This window comes from Somniosus microcephalus, chromosome 9, assembly GCF_052327205.1.
Source record: "Somniosus microcephalus isolate GS21.2 chromosome 9, FLI_Smic_1.0, whole genome shotgun sequence".
In the NCBI taxonomy this organism is placed as follows: Eukaryota; Metazoa; Chordata; class Chondrichthyes; order Squaliformes; family Somniosidae; genus Somniosus; species Somniosus microcephalus.
In genome coordinates this window covers 198,371,718-198,392,741 of record NC_140995.1, presented here as the reverse complement: position 1 = coordinate 198,392,741, position 21,024 = coordinate 198,371,718, and the positions used below count along the sequence as shown (strand labels likewise).

The window sequence follows — 21,024 nt, the reverse complement described above, 5'->3', positions numbered from 1 at the left end:
TGCAGGCCTTGGAGAAGTGGCCTTTCTTGAGGCAGGTTTTGCAGGTCGAGTTTTTGGCTGGGCAGCGCGACCTCGGATGCTTCTCCTGGCTGCAAAAGAAGCAGCCAGCGGCCCGATCGGGGTTGCCTGATGTCGGGGCCGGTACCGGGGCTAGCGGGCCCGGTCGGATCCGTGATGCAGACGCTGAGGTAGGTCCCGGGGGCAGCGCTGTGAAGGGTGGTGGGGTGGGGGTCGGGCCCGAGTCCCAGGGTCGCGAATAGTACCTGGCAAACGCTTCCTGGTCTTGCTGGGTGGCCTCTAGGGTGAGGGCGAGGGCTTCGGCCTTGTCCAGGTCTATGTCCTTAGCTTCAAGCAGTCTTTGCCGTGTGTAGTCGGAACGTAGGCCTCTCACCAAGGCGTCGCGGACATTGTCTTCCATGTTCGCAGTAGCCGTCACCGCTTTAAAGTCACAGTTCCTGCCGAGTTGTCTCAGCGCTCGTGAAAATTCAGCTATCGATTCTCCTGGCTGTTGCTGGCGAGATCTTAAGAGATGCCTAGTGTACATGTAGTTTACCGGGCTCCGGTACTGCTGTTTCAGTAGGTTGATGGCGTCGTCGTACGTAGTCATGTCCTGGATGAGTGTATATACTCTCGGGCTCGCTTGGGCTTTCAGGACTCTTAGTTTGGATCTCTGAGGGACGACGGCTTCCTCCAGGTACGATTCGAAGCAGTCCAGCCAGTGTTTGAAGTCGTTGGCTGAGTTTGGTGCCTGTGGGTTTAGATCCAGGTATGGTGGTTTCAAGGCTTGCAGCCAAGCCGGCTGGTGTGGCCCGTTGTCTGGAGGCTGCTGTTGCTGTGCTGCTGGGTGAGCTCCTTGCTGTTGCTGTTCATTATCAGACATCTTTAAAATTTAGCCAATAAAATTGATATGCCTATCAATTAGTCCAATAAAAGGCGACGAGTTAAGAACGTAACTGAAGGTTTTTATTGGCTAAATAACAGAGCCCACCCTCGTGGGTGATCCGATCCAACAGGGAGGAATACTAGCCAGTCAGCTACCTTTATACCTGGGCAGGTAATGGGCGGAGTCGGAGGTGGTCAGCCCAGGTATAACAGTGCGACAAGAGGCGACCTCGTGTAGTGATGTGACAGTGAGAACAGTGAGAACAATATACAGTGATAACTATAACAGTGGTTTACCACACCCTTGTCTATTCTTTCTGTCACTTCTGCAAAGAATTCAATATGGTTGGTCAAGCATGACCTTCCCTTTTGAAATCTGCACCGACTGTTCTTCAATATATTTACTATATTTTTGGTTTCTAGATGTTTTTTCTATTACATCTTTGAGTAAAGATTCCATTATCTTTCCTACCACAGACAAGCTAACTGGCCTATAGTTCCCTGGACTTGTTCTATCTCTCTTTATAAATATAAGAATCACATTAACTATCTGCTAGTCTTTTGACACTATTCCCTTTTCTAATGATTTTTTATTATATACATATAATAGTGTCTCTACTATCTCTTCCCTAGCTTTTAATATTTCATATCTGTAATGTTTACATTTATAGTTTTGGCATTTAAAAAAAAATAGCTTTACTACCATTTTTTAATAGTTTTTGTTTACTACTGGCTGTTTGGTCCATCTGTTATAGAAAACTATTTGCATATAGAAAGCACCTTATGTTGAAATCTGAGGGGTTTACAGTGAATTACTTTGGAAGTACAGTGACTGTAGATTTGAAGTACAGTGTCTATTATTTTCCGTTGCCATTTTGAAATTGGTAGTGTAAATCCAGGCATCGTGGTGACTTTGAAGTAACAGTTAGCAGCTCAGGCTATTGATGTAAAAGGATTTCCATTCCAGTTATCAAAACGAAGGGTGAGTTTCCCTAATGTGGAGCATATAGTATGACTATTTCAAGTGATATAAATTCTAACTATATACAATATCATAAGATAAAGCCAATAGTAATTCTAAATTGTGTTGATGCTTTTCTGTACCAGTTTACATGTTTTTACATTATATAAGCAGAAAACCTTAATTACACACAATAATGTTCATGTATATTAGAAGACCAGTGAGAGTCGGGGGTTCCAACCATTTTTTTTTCACTTATCTGCATTGTGGTTCTGCCAGCAGTGTTAACTGGTGATGGGACAGCTGATCTCTCAGTTGATCTGCTGGCTCAAAGCTCCCCCAAACACTAGCCTGTGACTCCAGCCACCAGACCTGCCGCAGACCCTAGAGAACTGGCTAAAAATGCTCCTCTGCCACCAGCCATGACCCCCAGCAATAGAGGTGAGGGCTAGAAGTAGCATGCGCTCACCTCTAGTGATCCCATGGACAGCCTCTACAGAGGGCCAGCTGGTTTTCCCTAGCAAGTGATTTGCACACCAGCAAAAGACTATGTTTAATTCGGCAGGCTCGGTACTGATTTTAAGGTCAGCAGCTCCATAGCACCGGTCTCAATACCAGCTAATCTTGCAGGCAGAGGTAGGCCAGTGGTGGGAGGATTGCTCCCAATATAGGCAGAGTTCGGCCAGTGGTGAGAGGATTGCTCCTAATATGTGCCAATTTCCATTATCTTCCAATAATTCCCTCTCCAATATGGAGTGAACCATTTGGAGGATGATCAAGATTACACTGTAGTATATTTCTACAGGCTATTCAGTTGATGTCTTTAGAAACTGGTTGCAGGTGGCATGGCAACTTATTAATTATTTCTGTCTTCAATGCTAAATTTCTAAAACCATTGATTGTGCTGGAGAATACTGTGCAAATGTGGCATCTCTTTACAATGACAAAGTTGCACATCTGTACAGGCCAAGTGACAAAATTCTTTTAATATTTTTGTCAAATATTTTTTACTACAAGAACACATTGAAGTTAATATTTTCACATTGCACCAGAAAGTGCTTCAAGTGTTTCTTTTCTGGAAAATATTTACATTTTTTAGCAGGATAGAGAATCACAATCTTTAAGCTGAAATGATGGTGAATACTTGACGACTGTAATTTCTGCCTCGGTACTATTGGGATCAAATAAAACATTCTTCAAATAATATTTGCATAAACCATTCCATCTTCAATATAAGATAATGGAAATCGAAGATACTGTGGTATATACAGTATCTATACAGCTCCAACCTTCGCAATATTAACTTGTATTTGTGCTTGTATTTCTTAACTTGATTTATCTTGTTTAGATTTTGTGGGTCTGGAGGTTTGGAGAGTGATGTGCTTCATTGGTGGATTAATCCTAAATGAGAACTCCCAAGATCTATTAGTATCAACAATTGCGATATATGCGTTAATGGGAATGCAGATTTACCTTTTTATATGTGGCCCTCTGAAACTCCTGGTCCCTACCAAAGTGGTCCACAAAGATAAAAAGCTTAGCCACCCCAGCACTATGGAGTCATAGTCATAACAGCACAGAAGGAGGCCATTCAGCCCATCGAGTCCGTGCCAACTCTCTGTAGAGCAATCCAGTCAATCCCATTCCCCTGCTCTATCCCCGTAGCCCTGCAAGTTTATTTCCCTCAAGTGCCTATCCAGTCTCCCCTTGAAAACACTGAGTGTCTCCGCTTCCACCACTTCCGTCGGCAGCGAGTTCCAGGTCCTCATCACTCGCTGCGTAAAAAAGTTTTTCCTCACATCCCACCTATATATCTTGCCCAAAACCTTAAATCTATGTCCCCTAGTCCTTGTACCATCAACTAGTAGGAACAGCCTTTCCCCGTCCAGCCTATCCAAACCCGTCATAATCTTGTACACCACTATCAAATCACCCCTCAACCTCCTTTGCTCTAATGAAAACAAATCCAGCTTCTCCAACCTGTCCTTGTAGCTAAGATCCCCCATCCCGGAGCCATTCTGGTAAATTTCCTCTGCACCCTTCTCAAGTGCCTTCACATCCTTCCTAAAGTGTGGTGACTAGAACTGGACGCAATACTCCAGTTGTGGCCTAACCAGCACTTTATAAAGGTTCAGCATAACTTCTCTACTTTTGTACTCAATACCTCTATTTATGAAACCCAAAATCCCATATGCTTTGCTAACCACTCTCTCAATATGTCCCGCCACCTTCAGCGACCTATGCACATTAACTCCCAGGGCCCTCTGTCCCTGCACACGCTTTAAAACTGTCCCATTCAGTGTATATTGCCTTTCCCTGTTCCTTCTACCAAAATGCATCACCTCTCACTTCTCCGTATTATATTCCATCTGCCACTTGTCTGCCCATTCTGCTAGCCTTTCTATGTCCTGTTGCAGTCGATTGGTATCATCCTCACTGCTTGCCACACCCCCAAGTTTGGTGTCATCGGCAATAAGAAATTCTGCTCTGTATTCCAATATCCAGGTCATTTATCAAAAAAAGCAGTGGAGTCGTTATGGAAAAATGCCTACTTATGTCTGAGATTGGTAACCTGATTTTATATTTTAATGGTAATCAGAATGTCAAATACATTCCTATAATAGCATTATGACATTTCTCCACAGATCTTCTATCCAAGTAGTGATGGGACACTAATACCAATGTTTATTGTCCATAAGAAAGGAATCAAACTTGATCAATCTCACCCTGCTTTCCTTTATGGATATGGAGGTTTCAATATATCTCTCACACCAAGTTATAGGTATGTAGCGGACTTTGCCTTTTTCTAAATACTAGCAGATCTCCTGTGGCATTGCTCAGTATGAGTCAGCAAATATGCTATGTTGGCGGGGGGCTTCCTTTAGTCTGGCATTACTGTGGTGGGGGGACATAGAGTTTAGCAGGACTATAGAGGGGGAGATTGGAGCTTGATAGATCTCTCTGTCTCCAAAGAGGAAGAGGCCTTCAAGTAAAAACTTTAATGGATGTACTAAAGGATAACTCGCTGGTTAAATTTGAACATGTTATTGTGGATTTTACATCACGTGATGTTTCTACAGTGTTTAAAAACTTTATTTTGGACATAAAATTTCAGTTACTGAGGGAAAGAAAATTGCTCAACAAAGATATTTTTCAAATATCCCCGGTGCCAGGGTAAGGGATATCTCATGGCAGCTGGAGAGGAACTTGGAAAGGGCGGGGGTAAATCCAGTTGTCGTGGTCCATGTTGGAACAAACGACATAGGTAGGAACAGGGAGGAGGTCCTGCTGAAAGAGTTTCAGGAGTTTGGCTCTAAATTAAAAAGCAGGACCTCGAGGGTAATAATCTCTGGATTATTGCCTGAGCCACGTGCAAATTGGCATAGAAGTAGACAGATCAGGAGAGTTAACACGTGGCTAATGGGCTGGTGTGGGAAAGAGGGGTTCCTTTTCATGAGACACTGGCACCAGTTCTGGGACAGGAAGGAGCTGTACTGATGGAACGGGCTCCACCTGAACCAGGATGGGACCTATTTCCTAGTGGAATTAGGGAGGTGGCAAAGGCTTTAAACTAGTAAGATGGGGGGAGGGATTTACAAGAAACGTAACCAGCCTTGTTATGAACAAAACAGGAAAATAGAGCACAGGAAAGAATAAAGTAAGGGAGGACATTGATGGCAAGAGAATAAATAGAGTTATAGAACAAGAGTCTAAAAAGATGGTTAAACATAAAGTGAGAGGAAATCCTATCAAAAATGAGTTAAACTGTCTGTAAAGCAGTGTCCGTAATAAAACGGGGGAGCTGGAGGCAATCGTGCATTGCGAGGAACTAGACCAGAGTAGGGATTACTGAGACATGGCTACAGAAAATCAGGACTGGGAATTAAACATTGCAGGGTATAGCATATTTAGAAAAGACAGAGAGTGAAAAAGGGGAGGTGGAGTAGCTGTACTTATTAGGGATAAGATAATGGCAGGAGAAAAAAGTGACGCAGCTATCAGCAAGACAAAAATAGATAAAAGATAATAAAGGATCAATCACACAGATAAGTGTAGTCTACAGACCACCTAATAGTGGAAGGGAGGTGGAGGAAGAAATATGCAGAGAAATTAGTTTAAAAAAATAGAATAATAATCATGGGGGATTTCAACTACCCTGACATTAATTGGACAGAAGAGGTTAGTAAAGGGGATAAAGGAATAGAGTTCCTACGTCTTGTACAGGACTCCTTTCTAACCCAATATGTAAAAAGCCCAACAAGGGAGGATTCACTATTGGGTCTAATGGGGAATGAACCAGAGCAGACAAGAGAAGTAAAAGTAGGGTGACATCTAGGCAATAGTGACCATAATACGCTTTAAGATAATTGAGAAGGACATAAGTATGACGAAAACCAGGGTAATAGATTGGAGAAAAGTTGATTTTGAGGGGCTGAGAATAGAACTTGGGGAAAATAAAATGGGCAACAATATTGGCAAACAACAATGTAGAACAGCAATGGGAAACATTTAAAACGGTGTTCAACAGAGTGCAGGAACAGTATATTCCGCTAAAAGGAAAGAACAAACTAAACACTAATGAGTTTGACTCGAAACGTTGACTCTATTTCTCTCTCCACGGATGTTGCCTGGCCTGCTGAGTTCCAGCATTTTCTGTTGTTATTTTGGATTTCCAGCATCCGCAGTATTTTGCTATCGTAAACACTAATGAGATTCAAATCAAATCAAATCAACTTTTATGTCATTGTTAGTGCACAAGTGCACTACAATGAAATGTAGGCTTGCGGCTCCTGAGATTGTACATTTGGATTAAGACATTTAAACATTCAACATACATTTGGCTTGTAGTATATTAACATAAACATAACCCTAATAAAGTGCATTGGCAGATGTGCAGGCTTTAGAGTTTTTGTGGAGTTCAGTAGGATGACAGCCCTGGGAAAGAAGCTGTTCCTAAATCTGGTCGTACGGGTGCGAATGCATCTGTAGCGTCTCCCAGGTGGCAGGAGGGCGAACAGACCGTGGCTGGGGTGGGTAGGGTCTTTGATGATGGACCGTGACCTCCGTAGACAGCGTTTCTGGTATATGTGCTCTATGGTCGGTAGCCGGGTGCCGGTAATTCGTTGGGCAGTTTTGACTACCCGCTGCAGGGCTTTCCGGTCACAGTAGCTACAGCTGCCATACCATACTGTGATACAGTTTGTCAGGATGCTTTCTATAGTGCAGCGGTAAAAGTTAGAGAGGATCAGGGGTGACAGGTTACATCCCTTCAGCCTCCTTAGGAAATAAAGGCGCTGCTGGGCCTTCTTCACCAGAGAGGAGGTGTTGAGTGACCAGGAGAGGTCTTCCGTGATGTGAACTCCGAGGAACTTAAAGCTTTCCACCACAGCCCCATTGATATGGATGGGGGTGTGACTTCCGCCTTTGGACTTCCTGAAGTCCACAATGATTTCTTTGGTTTTCTTGATGTTAAGGGCCAGGTTGTTATCGGCGCACCACTTCACGAGATGCTGGACCTCCTCCCTGTAGGCTGACTCATCGTTGTTGGTGATCTGGCCTACTACCGTGGTGTCATCTGCAAACTTGATGATGGTGTTGGAACCATTAACAGCCACACAGTCGTGGGTGAAGAGGGAGTAGAGGAGGGAGCTCAGCACGCATCCTTGTGGGGCCCCCGTGTTCAGGGTCGGGGGGGGGGAGGTGTGGTTACCTAATTTGACAGACTGGGGTCTGTCCATGGATGAATAAAGCCATAAGTGAACAATTGAGGTTAAGGAAAGAGGCATACATTAAGTACATAGACATCAGGGGAGTGTATGATGAGGGAGATTAGGAGAGAAATCAAAAAAACAATTAGAAAGGCAAAGAGGAACTATGAAATTAAATTATCAAGGAACATAAAACAAAATAATAAAATATTTTACAGGCACATCAATAAAAAAAAAGGAAGGTTGGGATGGGAATAGGGCCATTAAGGGATAGACGGGATAATACCACAGGTAACGATAGAGATGGCAGAAATAATTATTTTGCTTCAGTATTTGCCAGGGATATAGAACAGGTGGACATGACATTGGATGATGAGATTAGTAATGAGATAAGTGCATTTAAAATAAAGAGGGGATATATTAAATAAATTAATCAAACTCAAAAGAGGATAAAACCCCTGCATCCAAGCATTTTAAAAGAATCTAGGGAAGCGATAGCAGAGGCATTACAGGAAACTTTCTGATAGAAGAACATCTAGAAACCAAAAACATAGTAATGAATAGTCAATATGGATTTCAAAAGGGAAAGTCTTGGCTGACCAACCTCATTTTGAAGAGGTAACAGAGAGTAGACAATGGTAATGCAGTAGATGTAATTTATCTAGATTTTCAAAAGGCCTTCGATAAGGTACCCCATAATAGACTGATTAACAAGGTCAGAGAATGCGGAGTATGGGGACAAGTAACAGGCTAGCTGGCTTCAAGACAGAAAGCAGAGAGTAGGAGTAAAGGGTCGCTATTCACAGTGGCAGAAGGTGGGTACTGGTGTTCCGCAAGGATCAGTGCTGGGACCACTGTTGGTCACAATTTATATTAACGATTTAGACTTTGGAATCAAAAACACAATTTCTAAATTTGCGGATGACACCAATTTGGGGGGATAGTCAATAGTGAGGAGGACTGCAACAAATTACAGGAGGACATTAATAAACTTGCAGAATGGGCATATAATTGGCAAATGAAGTTCAACACCGATAAATGTGAGGTATTACATTTTGGTAGGAAGAATAGGGCGGTCACATTACTTGGTGCAAGTTTAGGTGGGGTAGAGGAACAAAGGAATCTCGGAGTACACAAATCACTAAAAGTTGCGACACAGGTTAGCAAGGCCACAAAAAAAGCAAACCAAGCACTAGTGTTTATTTCTACAGGGATAGAATTTAAAAGTAGGGAAGTTATGCTAAACCTGTATCAAACCTTGGTTAGACCACACTTAAGAGTACTGCGTACAGTTCTGGTCGCCATGTTATAAAAAGGATATAGAGGCACTGGAGAGGGTACACAGAAGATTTACAAGGATGATACCAGAAATGTGAGGGTATACATATCAGGAAAGGATGAACAAGCTGTCTCTCTTTTCTCTTGAAAGAAGGCGGCTGAGGGGTGACCTAATAGAGGTCTTTTAAAATTGTGAAAGGTTTTGATAGAGTGGATACAGAGAGAATGTTTCCACTTGTGGGGAAGAGCATAACTAGAGGCCATCAATATAAGATAGTCACCAAGAAGTCCACTAGGTAAGTCAGAAGACACTTCTTTACCCAAAGAGTGGTGAGAATGTGGAACTCGCTACCACAGGGAGTGATTGAAGCGAATAGTATAGATGCATTTAAGGGGAGGCTAGACAAGTACGTATATGAGGGAGAAGGGAATAGAGGGTTATGCTGATAGATTTAGATGAGGAAAGATGGGAAGAGGCTTGAGTGGAGCATAAATGCCAGCATGGACTGGTTGGGCCGATTAGCCTGTTTCTGTGCCGTATATCCTGTGTAAAGTATTGTTCCTTGTCCACATCTTCAGTTCTGATTTGCTGCTGTTTTACTTTGAACCAATCAAAAAAGTTGCAATGAAATGTTGACTTTTCCTGTTATAAGAGTTGACATACAAAACCTTAACTCAAAAATCATGAAACAGGGAAATGCATGCCATATGCAAGACTTTTAATATATTAAAGTGGATTATAGCGTACACAATGCTATTATTAACTTGAATAGGAATTGATAGGGTGCATATTTTCTCTGGTTAGGGAGTCCAGCACAAGGGGGCATATCCTTAAATTTAGAGCTAGGCAGTTTAGGAGTGATGTTAGGAAGCACTTCTTCACACAAAGGGCAGTGGAAATCTGGAACTTTCTCCCTCAAAAAGCTTTTGAGGCTAGGCCAATTGAAAATTTCAAAACTGAGCTTGATAGGCTTTTGTTAGGCAAGGGTATTAAGGGTTATGGAACAGGCTTTGAGGGGCTGAATGGCCTACTCCTGTCCCTCTGTTCCTAAGGGGAATATTAATAGAGTTTAACAGAACAGACAGAGTCCATTTAGCCCAACACGCCTGTGCTGACTCTCAAAATCTATTCATTTAGTTGTAATCCCCTGCCTTTCCCCATACCCTTTTAAATGGGGGGGGGGCGGGCGGGGGGGGGGGGGTTGTGGGACTGAAGGAGATTACAGTGATAGGGAGGGGCGAGGCCATGGATGGATTTGAAAATAAGGATGAGAATTTTGAAATCGAGGCGTTGCTTAACCGGGAGCCAATGTAGGTCAGCGCGCACAGGGGTGATGGGTGAAAGGGACTTGGTGCGAGTTAGGACACGGGCAGCCGAGTTTTGGATCACCGCATGTTTACTTGGGTAGAATGTGGGAGGCCAGCCAGGAGTGCGTTGGAATGGTCAAGTCTAGAGGTAACAAAGGCATGGATGAGGGTTTCAGCAGTAGATGAGCGGAGGCAAGGGGGGAGGTGAGAGACGTTAGAGGTGGAAATGGACGTTCTTACTTATGCTGCGAATATGTGGTCGGAAGCTCATTTTAAGGTCAAATATGACATCAAGGTTGCGAATACTGTGGTTCAGCCTCGGACAGATGTTAGGGAGAGGGATGGAGTCAGTGGTTAGGGAACGGAGTTTGTGGCGGGGACTGAAAACAATGTCTTCAGTGTTCCCAATATTTAATTGGAGAAAATTTCTGCTCATCCAGTACTGGATGTCGGACAAGCAGTCAGACAATTTAGAGACCGTGGAAGGGTTGAGAGAAGTGGTAGTGAGGTAGAGCTGGGTGTCATCAATGTATATGTGGAAACTGACGCTGTGTTTTCGGATGATGTTGCCAAAGGGCAACATGTAGATGAGAAATAGGAGGGGGCCAAGGATAGATCCTTAGGGGACACCAGAAGTAAAGATGCGGGAGAGGGAAGAGAAGCCGTTGCAGGTGACTCTGTGACCACCACAGTCATTGTGGAGACGAAGTCCCGTCTTCATACTGAGGGCACCCTTCATCGTGTTGTGTGGCACTATCACCGTGTTAAATGGGATAGATTCAGAACAGATCTAGCTGCTCAAAACTGGGCATCCATGAGGCACTGTGGGCCATCAGCAGCAGCAGAATTGTATTCCACCACAATCTGTAACCTCATGGCCTGGCATATCCCTCACTCTACCATTACCATCAAGCCAGGGGACCAACCCTGGTTCAATAAGAAGTCTAGAAGAGCATGCCAGGAGTAGCACCAGGTGTACCTAAAAATGCAGTGCCTACCTGGGGAAGCTGCAACACAGGACAGCAGCATGCTATAGACAGAGCTAAGCGATCCCACAGTCAACGGATCAGATCAAAGCTCTGCAGTCCTGCCACATCCAGTCGTGGATGGTGGTGGACCATTAAACAATGGGAGGAGAATGCTCCATGAATATCCCCATCCTCAATGATGGTGGAGCCCAGCACATGTGTGCAAAAGACAAAGCTGAAGCATTTGCAACCATCTTCAGCCAGAAGTGCCGAGTGGATGATCCATATCGACCTCCTCCTAAGGTCCCCACCACCACAGAAGCCAGTCTTCAGCCAATTTGATTTACTCCACGTGATATCAAGAAACGGCTGAGCGCACTGGATACAGCAAATGCTGTGGGCCCCGACAACATCCTGGCTGTCGTGCTGAAGACTTGTGCCCCAGAACTAGCCGCGCTTCTAGCCAAGCTGTTCCATTACAGCTATAACACTGGCATCTATCCAACAATGTGGTAAACTGCCCAGATATGTCATGTCCACAAAAAGCAGGACAAATCCAATCCGGCCAATTACCGCCCCATCAGTCTACTCAATCATCAGCAAAGTGATGGAAGGCGTCGTCAACAGTGCTATCAAGCAGCACTTACTCACCAATAACCTGCTCACTGATACCCAGTTTGGGTTTTGCCAAGACCACTCGGCTCCAAACCTCATTACAGCCTTGGTCTAAACATGAATCAAAGAAGCTGAATTCCAGAGGTGAGGTGAGAGTGACTGCCCTTGACATCAAGGCAGCATTTGACTGAGTGTGGCATCAAGGAGCCCTAGTAAAACTGAAGTCAATGGGAATCGGGGGGGAAAACGCTCCACTGGCTGGAGTCATACCTAGCACAAAGGAAGATGGTTGTGGTGGTTGGAGGTCAAATCATCACAGCCCCAGGACATCGCTGCAGGAGTCCCTCAGGGGAGTGTCCTAGACCCAACCATCTTCAGCTGCTTCATCAGTGATCTTCCCTCCATCATAATGTCAGAAGTGGGGATGTTTGCTGACGATTGCAGTGTTCAGTGCCATTCGCAACTCCTCAGATAATGAAGCAGTCCGTGCCCGCATGCAGCAAGACCTGGACGACATTCAGGCTTGGGCTGATAAGTGGCAGGTAACATTCGCGCCACACAAGTGCCAGGCAATGACTATCTCCAACAAGCGAGCATCTAACCATCGCCGCTTGACATTCAATGACATTACCATCGCTGAATCCCCCACCATCAATATCCTGGGTTCATCATTGACCAGAAACTTAACTGGAACAGCCACATAAATACTGTGGCAACAAGAGCAAGTCAGAGGCTGGGTATTCTGCAGTGAGTGTCTCACCACCTGACTCCCCAAAGCCTTTCCATCATCTACAAGGCACAAGTCAGGAGTGGATGGAATATTCTACACTTGCCTGGATGAGTGCAGCTCCAACAACACTCAAGAAGCTCAACACCGTCCAAGACAAAGCAGCCTGCTTGATTGGCACCCCATCCACCACCTTAAACATTCACTCCCTCCACCACCGGCATACTGTAGCTGCAGTGTGTATCATCTACAGGATGAACTGCAGCAACTCGCCAAGGCTTCTTCGGCAGCACCTCCCAAACCTGCGACCTCTACCACCTAGAAGGACAAGGGCAGCAGGGACATGGGAACACCACCACCTCCACGTTCTCCTCCAAGTCACACACCATCCTGACTTGCGAATGTATCGCTGTTCCTTCATCGTCGCTGGGTCAAAATCCTGGAACTCCCTCGCTAGCAGCGCTGTGGGAGTACCTTCACCACACGGACTGCAGCGGTTCAAGAAGGCGACTCACCACTACCTTCTCAAGGGCAACTAGGCATGGGCAATAAACGCTGGCCTTGCCAGCGACGCCCACATCCCAGGAACTAATTTTTTTTAATGTGTTGAGTGTGAAAGATGCACGCAATGATATCTGAGTAGTCGTAACATCTGCTTTTTTCAATCACTTATTTAAAATTCTGCTGACTGTAACTCATGGGCCTTAGTGCAGATGCTGTTCTACCACAGATCTTGATTGAAATGCCTTTCTTGGCTGGTTAAACTCAACCGTGTTGCCAGTCTAATCTAAACACGTTGTAATTGATTTTGGGTATGCTGGTTGGGAGAAAGAGAGAGATCACCCATTATCCTGATTATTGGCAGGGTGTAATTTGATCTGAAATACAATAGGGTACAAGCTTCAGTAATTTATTAGATATTACGTTGACAGGCTTCTGCTATCAGCATATAGTTTGAAAATACTTTAAATATTAGACCTAGGTTACTCACTTGACTTGTCTCATTTAAAGACTTGCATTTCATTATGTAATCATGTCTGTATATTTAGCACCAAATGTACATTTCCTTCCATTTCTTAATATTCAATTTCTGGTTCATCAGTTAAATCAATTTAGCTTGCTTCACATTTTTTCCCTTTTTTCCCAAACATCTTACATTTTCAAACAACTTGGTAACATCTGTAAACTCTATTTATAATATCTTCATTTAATTTATTTATGAATATTATGATCTATAGAGGTCTTGGGACTAAACCCTGCTCACAAATGATCAATTAGCACTATTACTATTGATTACTTTCCTTTATTTTGTTATTTTGCATGTTTATTATCCAGTTTACTGCTACTACATTTACATTGAGATTTCACTTCAGCTATAAGCACTTTATCAAATGCTTTCTGCAAGTCCAAGTACAGAGCATTCACCAATTCAGATTGCATACTCAAAAACACCCAATGAATTTGCTTGGCACAGCCTGACTTTCTTAAACCAGTGTTGGTTTTTCTTCTTTTGTAATCAATTTGAATGATTTTCTACTATAAATGCAAGTTAACAGACCTTTTATTCTCAAGATAATGCTTCTGATCTAGTTTTTTAAAAGTGGAAAATTAACTATTTCTAATCGTACTTCAGCCCATTTTTAATAATCTGCAATTTATTTTAATGTTCAGTCACATCTTTTGTCCTAGCTTTTATTTTCTTCAAACTCAATTTCCCGTGGCCATGCCAATAAAAAATAACTTCCCATCACATTTTTTTCTTTCTTTATTACCATTTTTCCATAGGAAGGATTTGGAAGAAAGTGTTGCATCTAAGTGTTGGCTTTGTCAAGTGTAAAAAAAAAGTGTGCTGTGATACGATAGGTAGTCAAAATGTTAATTTGTTAAGCTTTGACGCTGTTTCCCCACAAGCTGAAAATAATCAATGTGTTGGCCTGTTTTAGCAATTGATAAACATCTTACACTCATTATGTTGGGAAGTCTGTGGTCCCTTCTGGCTGTGCATAGAGGGTGATAAAAACAGACAGTGACACAGGCAGGCAGTCAGAAAGCAGTGATGGCAAGCTCAGAGCTTAGCATGCAAGAGGGTACTTGAGAATTATTGGCCCAGATTTTGCGACGGCGCGGCACTTGCTGTTCACTACGCAAACAGCTGCCCGCAAGGTTTTCGCGGGCTTTTGAGTGGAGGCTTGCTCTAATCCGGCATCTAATCAAATGAGGCGCCCTCTACAGGGGATCTGTGGCATGTGTGAGCAGTGAAAGAAACATCGAGGCTCTTCAACAAATCAGATTGAAGAATCCTTACTGAGACACGCAGTCTAACCCAGGAAGTAATAACTTAGAATTAAATCATGTCCAAATAGTGAAGGAAAGATTGGGAAAGAAAGATGGGATTAAGAGAGAGAGATAAAAGAGACGGACAGAAAAAGTTTTAAAAAATTTAGATTTTTTAAAAATCTCCAACACTAATTAACTTCTGAAGGAATGAGACTCCACACTTGTAAAATTAAATTTTCAGGGCCAGAGAGGTTGTTTGGCAGTAATTATCACGTTGTTGAAATTTCACTTACTCCTGAATGCACCAGCCCTACCTTTTTCTTGCATGTTTATTGGGTAAGTACCCCAACTTTACACCGTTACATGTCGATTTCGAGTTTACCGGTGTGGTTCTGTTATAGCGCAGCCTGTGGAGGAACAGGGTAACTCAGACCGCAACTTCTGGATTTTAGAGTTTAACTGCGCATGTGCGTACTCCAGAAATTGCTGTCCGATTTGCTCCATAATAACAGTGAGTGCTGACAGCCTCACCGTTATTATTAACATAAAATCCAGGCCAATGTGTTTAAATCAAGTAAGGCTGGTATTTATATCAAAGGGTGCTAATATTCACTGAGTTTACTGAATTAGGGCTACTTCTGTGAATTGGCTAAGGTAATAGGATCTCATTCAGCTTGCAGTTATTATAAGAAAGGAGGCAGTTTTTAAAGTATTAGTATACTCCAGTCATGAGTCCATCAGAGGAAAGGTGCTTAATTTCTCCACCACTACCATCCCAAATTCACCATAAAGAAACATAAATCTAAAATAAAATTATTATAATGTAAATGTTGTGGCCCAGTTGGTTTTAAAATATTTTATAAATGAATGTGATGGTTCTTTCAATTTATTATGCAGACACAAATGGGACTAATTTCATTCAGACTAATAGTGCTCTTCGTTTGTGCTTCATAGAACAGATAAATATAACTGAACCTCTATTCAATGTTTTCCTAGTACAGTAATATAAAGACTTCAACATTGGCCTTGTTTTGATCAAGTACAGTGGAAGTCATCACTCTTGAATGTCGGTAGCTGATTTCAGGAACAGGCTCGTGGTTTTTTTTTTTGCTGATTTTCTAATTGTTATATTTTAAAAACCCTTTCTCAGACCCATAGTTGAAAATGAAAAACATTCTTAAGTGGGGAAGACAGATGACAGAAAATCTACAATTTACATCCAGCCCCACAGAGACGAGGCACAATTGCTAAAGCGTGCTGCATGATAAATTGCCATAGCAAGGGGGGGAAGAGAGGTTATATTTTGTCCTTGAGCTTTTTGATTGGTTGATTTCCAGATAGTACAGTTTGTTGCGAGAGACAATGTCACCATTAGCTTGTGAAAAGGAAAAACTCTATCGAGAGCAGTCACCTTTTTATAACTTAGCCATGTGACTAAGCACACTGGCCAATAAATTAGCATACACTGCTAAATAAAGTAATAAACACAGAACAAGCATAAGAGATTCCTCAAATTTTAATTTGTGAAATATGTTTCTGTTCCAATATCTAATGAGTGCAATTAGTCATGCTTGAAGGTAAATCACAATATATCACATGAAAGGGTAGATTGACTTTGATTATAATTTGAGGTGATCTGAAAGGCAACTTGGCACTGAAGTTAATTTTTGAGGCTAGCTGTAGAATACCATTATGAAACTTTGCATAAGTCAAGATATATGGTGATGTAACTGTGAATGTAATCCACAACCAAAGGTATGGAAGAAATGCAGGCAGACAAAAGCTCCTGAGGGAGACAATGAACTCTTATTTTCTGTTTATTGTAATGTTTCCTTTTTAACCCCTTTGTATTTCAGCTTGTAAGCCGGAGTTTCATCTCTGTATAATATTCTCAAAATGATTATTTGAGTGGACTAGTAGTCCTTCAAAGCTAAAGAGGAATATTTAAAAAAAAGGCTAGCAGACAACAAAAGGAAATTTTAATCAGTACAATAAAAGTAAAACAATATAGAGGATAGGCCTGCAGAGAGATTAAACAGGGGACCTAGTTATAGAGGATGAAGTTATGATGGAGATATTACATCAATATTTTGCATCTGTTTTTACAAATGATGGTGGCAGTGAGAGTGTGGGTGTACTAAAGGAGGATGTAGAAAAATTGTTAGAAATAACTAGAATAGGAATTGATTCTGAAAATATTAGTTAAGAAAAGACATACTTGCTCTCGAGGCAGTACAAAGAAGGTTCACTCGGTTAATCCCGGGGATGAGGGGGTGGACATATGAGGAGAGGTTGAGTAGATTGGGACTCTACTCATTGGAGTTCAGAAGAATGAGAGGCGATCTTATCGAAACATATAAGATTGTGAAGGGGCTTGATCGGGTGGATGTGGTGAGGATGTTCCCAATGATGGGTGAAACTAGAACTAGGGGGCATAATCTTAGAATAAGGGGCTGCTCTTTCAAAACTGAGATGAGGAGAAACTTCTTCACTCAGAGGGTAGTAGGTCTGTGGAATTTGCTGCCCCAGAAAGCTGTGGAAGCTACATCATTAAATTTAAAACAGAAATAGACAGTTTCATAGAAGTAAAGGGAATTAGGGGTTACGGGGAGCGGGCAGGAAATTGGACATGAGTCTAGGTTCGGATCGGTCATGGCCCTGTGGGTGGCGGAGCGGGCCCAGGGGCCGTGTAGCCTGGTCCTGCTCCTACTTCTTGTGTTCCAATTCTGTGTTAGATCTCCGGAGATGGTTCTATTCACAGGGATTAGTGGAGACCTCTGGAACAGGCTGCCAGCTAGGAGTCCTTCATGAGTAAATTGGGCCTGTTCCTGGCTGGGGTGGAGATTACCTTTTACAGAAGGTAAGTACTGCAGGAAATACAGGGACAGAGTGATCTCCTGGACGAGTTTCGATTGCCTAGATGGGTCGGAGAGGAATTTCCCAGATTTTTTCTCCCAAATTGGCCATTGGGTTTTTTATCTGGTTTTTCGCCTCTCCCGGGAGATCACATGGGTTCGGGTGGGATGGAGAGTGGAAGTAGATTTGAGGTTAGGATCAGATCAGCCATGATCTTATTGAATGGCAGAGCAGGCTCGAGGGGCCGATTGGCCTACTCCTGCTCCTATTTCTTATGTTCTTATTAACTAAGGGGAATAAGACACTGGGTACTGATATGCACCCTAGGCTGTTGAAGCAGGTCAGAGAGGAGATGGCAGAAACTCTGATCGCAATTTTTCAATCCTCAGAGGATCTGGAGGGTAGCCAATGTAACACTTTTGTGTAGGATTAAACCAGTTAACTATAGACCACGTAGTCTAACATCAGTTGTGGACAAATGCTTAGAATCCATACTTCTAGATCAAATTAATGAGCATTTAATGATGCACAGGATAATCAACGGCAGCCAAATGGATTTGTTGAAGGCAAGTCCTGTTTGTCAAAGTTCCTCTTGTGCTGTTCAAGTTACTTCTAGCTCGCGATCTGCACCTCTTGTACTCATTCGAATCGCTGCTGTATGCTACTGCTAAATTTGCTTTAAATTTTAAAATTCTTACGGCCTGCCTTAGTCTGTAGGTGATAATTCTTACCACAACTTTGCTAACACTACTGTTTTGTTTTTAGGGCTCCACCAAATATTTACCATGTGATCAGCATCTAGGGCCACTCCCATAAACTAGGGTGACCATACATCCCCGGATGAGGTACTGTGTCCCTGGGAAAACAATGTCCCCGGAAGAGTCCCCGGTTCTCACAACTTGTCCCTGAAGTGTACCCCTGGGCAGTCAGCAGTCAGTTTGCCATTCTAAGGCTAAATTAAACAACAATTTGTTCAATGACCAGAGTGACTCACTGCGCATGCACAACTGCGCATGTGCCGGTTGTTGTTTGCGGCCGGGCTCAGGCTGCTGAACTGTCGGCAGTAGAAGTGCCTGGGGGCATGGCAACCGGAGTGGGTGAGGGAGAGGCCATGGGGGGAGGGCCCAGTCACTGTCGCTGGGGGAAGGGGGGCGAGTGGGCTAATCCTAGACAATGTGGGGGGGGGGGGGGTCAGGTGTGACCTCCGTCACGGGGGAGCTGGGGGTGGTCAGGTGTAACCTCAACCACTGGGGGCGGGGGTGGGGGGCTGTCAGGTGTCTGAATGAACTTCAATAGTGTGATGTCATATCCGTGGTATTTATATGCACTTTTGTTTTGCATTTGTAGTGTATATGTGCAGCTGTTAAAATATAGACTGCTAAAAGATTTTGCCTCGCTACGCAACCTACATTTTCTGTCCTAGCTACTTTTCTGTGCTCCCACCCTGTGTGTCCCTGCATTCGGTTTAGAAAATGTGGTCACCCTCCCATAAATGAGCTCCACTTCCTTACAAACTGAAGTCTGATCTTAAACATATAATATCCACTAATGTGATGTTGCCTAGGGATTGAACTAAAATTCTTGTTGCTGTAATTAGTTCAGTGGAATTAGCCCTCTTGTGTTCTCCTAGCCAGGCTATAAACCACTGGTCCGGTTTGCTCAAACTAAAGATTGCACAGTAGCAGAAAGCCAATACAGCAGCTTTCACTTGATTATAGATCTTTTAACTTGCACTTCCTCAAGCTCAAAAATAATAAGGTATTAAGTGTCTCTAGATCTTTTTTAAGTGGTACCAAACCTGTACCAGTGTCCATCATGCAAACTTATACATGAGGTTTAATTTATCTTTGAGTCTCTGCACATCTGCTTCCATATGGGCTGCTAAGGAACAGGAAGAACTGAATCGGTGCAGTAGGCATTCCCCTTGAAGCACAAACTGTATCAAAGGAAATCAGATACAGGAAACTCTCGTTTAAACAGCACCTAAATATCCAGAATTCTCTATTAACTGGCAAAATTCTCACTCCAAAAACAACACCTCAATAACCAGCAATGTTGCCGAGCCCGAGTCTCCCGCGGTGGCCGAGTTAGTCAGTGGGGGTAGTTCTCCAAACTGCCACTACTCGGCTTCTTGGCGCTGTCGGAAGTCGAACACCTCAATACCCCTGTAACAGGAGTCTGACTCTCCCGCGCTGCCGGTAGTCTCTTCTGATCCGCCTTTTTACAGGGGTACTGTGTGTCTCCCACGCTGCTGGGAGTCATTGCATTGCATTACCCTCACCTAGCAGTACTGTACTTAATCAAGCATCTTCCACCATCCATTTAACAGAACATTCTGTAGGTGAGTACCCAATTACTGTATACTGCACATTTCTTGATTTTTTTTATTTTCTTTGTTTAAAAATAGCCTCGGTAGATAACCCTCTCTGCCATCCGGAATTTTTGATCAACTGGCAACACGCCGGTCCCATCGGTGCCAGATACCAAAGAGTTTCCTGTATATAGCTTTTACAGTGAAATAAAGCTGTCAATCATCTGTAGGATTTGAAACACAGATCTTGCCTGCTACTGTGAAATTACACGGCATAATATGTCAGCAGCCTCACACACTAGACACAAATCATTTCATCACTGATTCTAAGTTATTTTACCTCAACTGTCTAATCTCAACAAAGCAAGGAAGTCAATAAGGTAGCAATTAAGACATTAGCATAGTAAGGACAATTTGTCTCACTGCATTCTGTGCAGAGTTAAATGTGGATTATCTCCCAAACTAATCTATCACAATTTTATAAAACCTATTTAACCCCATAAAAAATAGAGAACAAAATATACCATGGACACAATGGCCCCGATCTTGACTGGGGCGGGTTTTGTGAGGGGAGGTGGGGAGAGAGGAGTTTTGGTCGGGAAGACTGGGTTTCCTCGCACACTGCAGATTCAATGTCATGGCGTGTGTCTTTTTTTCCCAGCAGGTTTCCCACCTGGAAACCAGCCTGATTGACAGTCTTGGCTCCCTGTCGGGCGGGGAACGCTCCAGAGGAGGCCGCAGGCCAGGAGCAAGTAGGGAGCCTACAGCTGGGTTAGTTGTTTGGGGGGGCGGGGAGTGCTGCTGATGGGGAGTGCTGATCCCACGAGGAGTGTCTGGTCATGTGGGGTGAAAGGGGGTCTGATGGCAAGCAGGTAAGCATGGGGGGGGGCGGTAAGCACTCCTGCTCCTCCTAGCCCACATGCAGTGCTGTAAAGGCACTTACCTCTTCCATGAAGCAGTCCTCGCCTCCCTTTAGTTGCTGGGTTTCCTGAGGCCTGGAAAACCTGGTCGGTCAGGGTTAAACCTGAAAAATAGGTTAAATTTGAGGCATGCAGCCTCGTTATAATATTTAAATGACAAACCCACCTCCTGAGAGCCGTATTGGCACTGTGCCTTTTCACCATTGGTAATGG

At 43.4% G+C, this 21,024-nt stretch overlaps 1 protein-coding gene across 4 annotated transcripts in view; it reads left to right on the top strand.

Annotated features, from left to right (window-relative positions):
* LOC147112936 (prolyl endopeptidase-like) overlaps positions 1 to 21,024 on the top strand; it is a 136,529-nt gene that overhangs the window by 89,477 nt on the left and 26,028 nt on the right. For all 4 annotated transcript variants that reach the window (XM_085997724.1, XM_085997725.1, XM_085997723.1 and 1 more), the window contains one exon: positions 4,489 to 4,625. In XM_085997724.1, the coding sequence (XP_085853850.1) occupies positions 4,489 to 4,625 (137 nt within the window). The remainder of the gene's footprint in view (positions 1 to 4,488; positions 4,626 to 21,024) is intronic.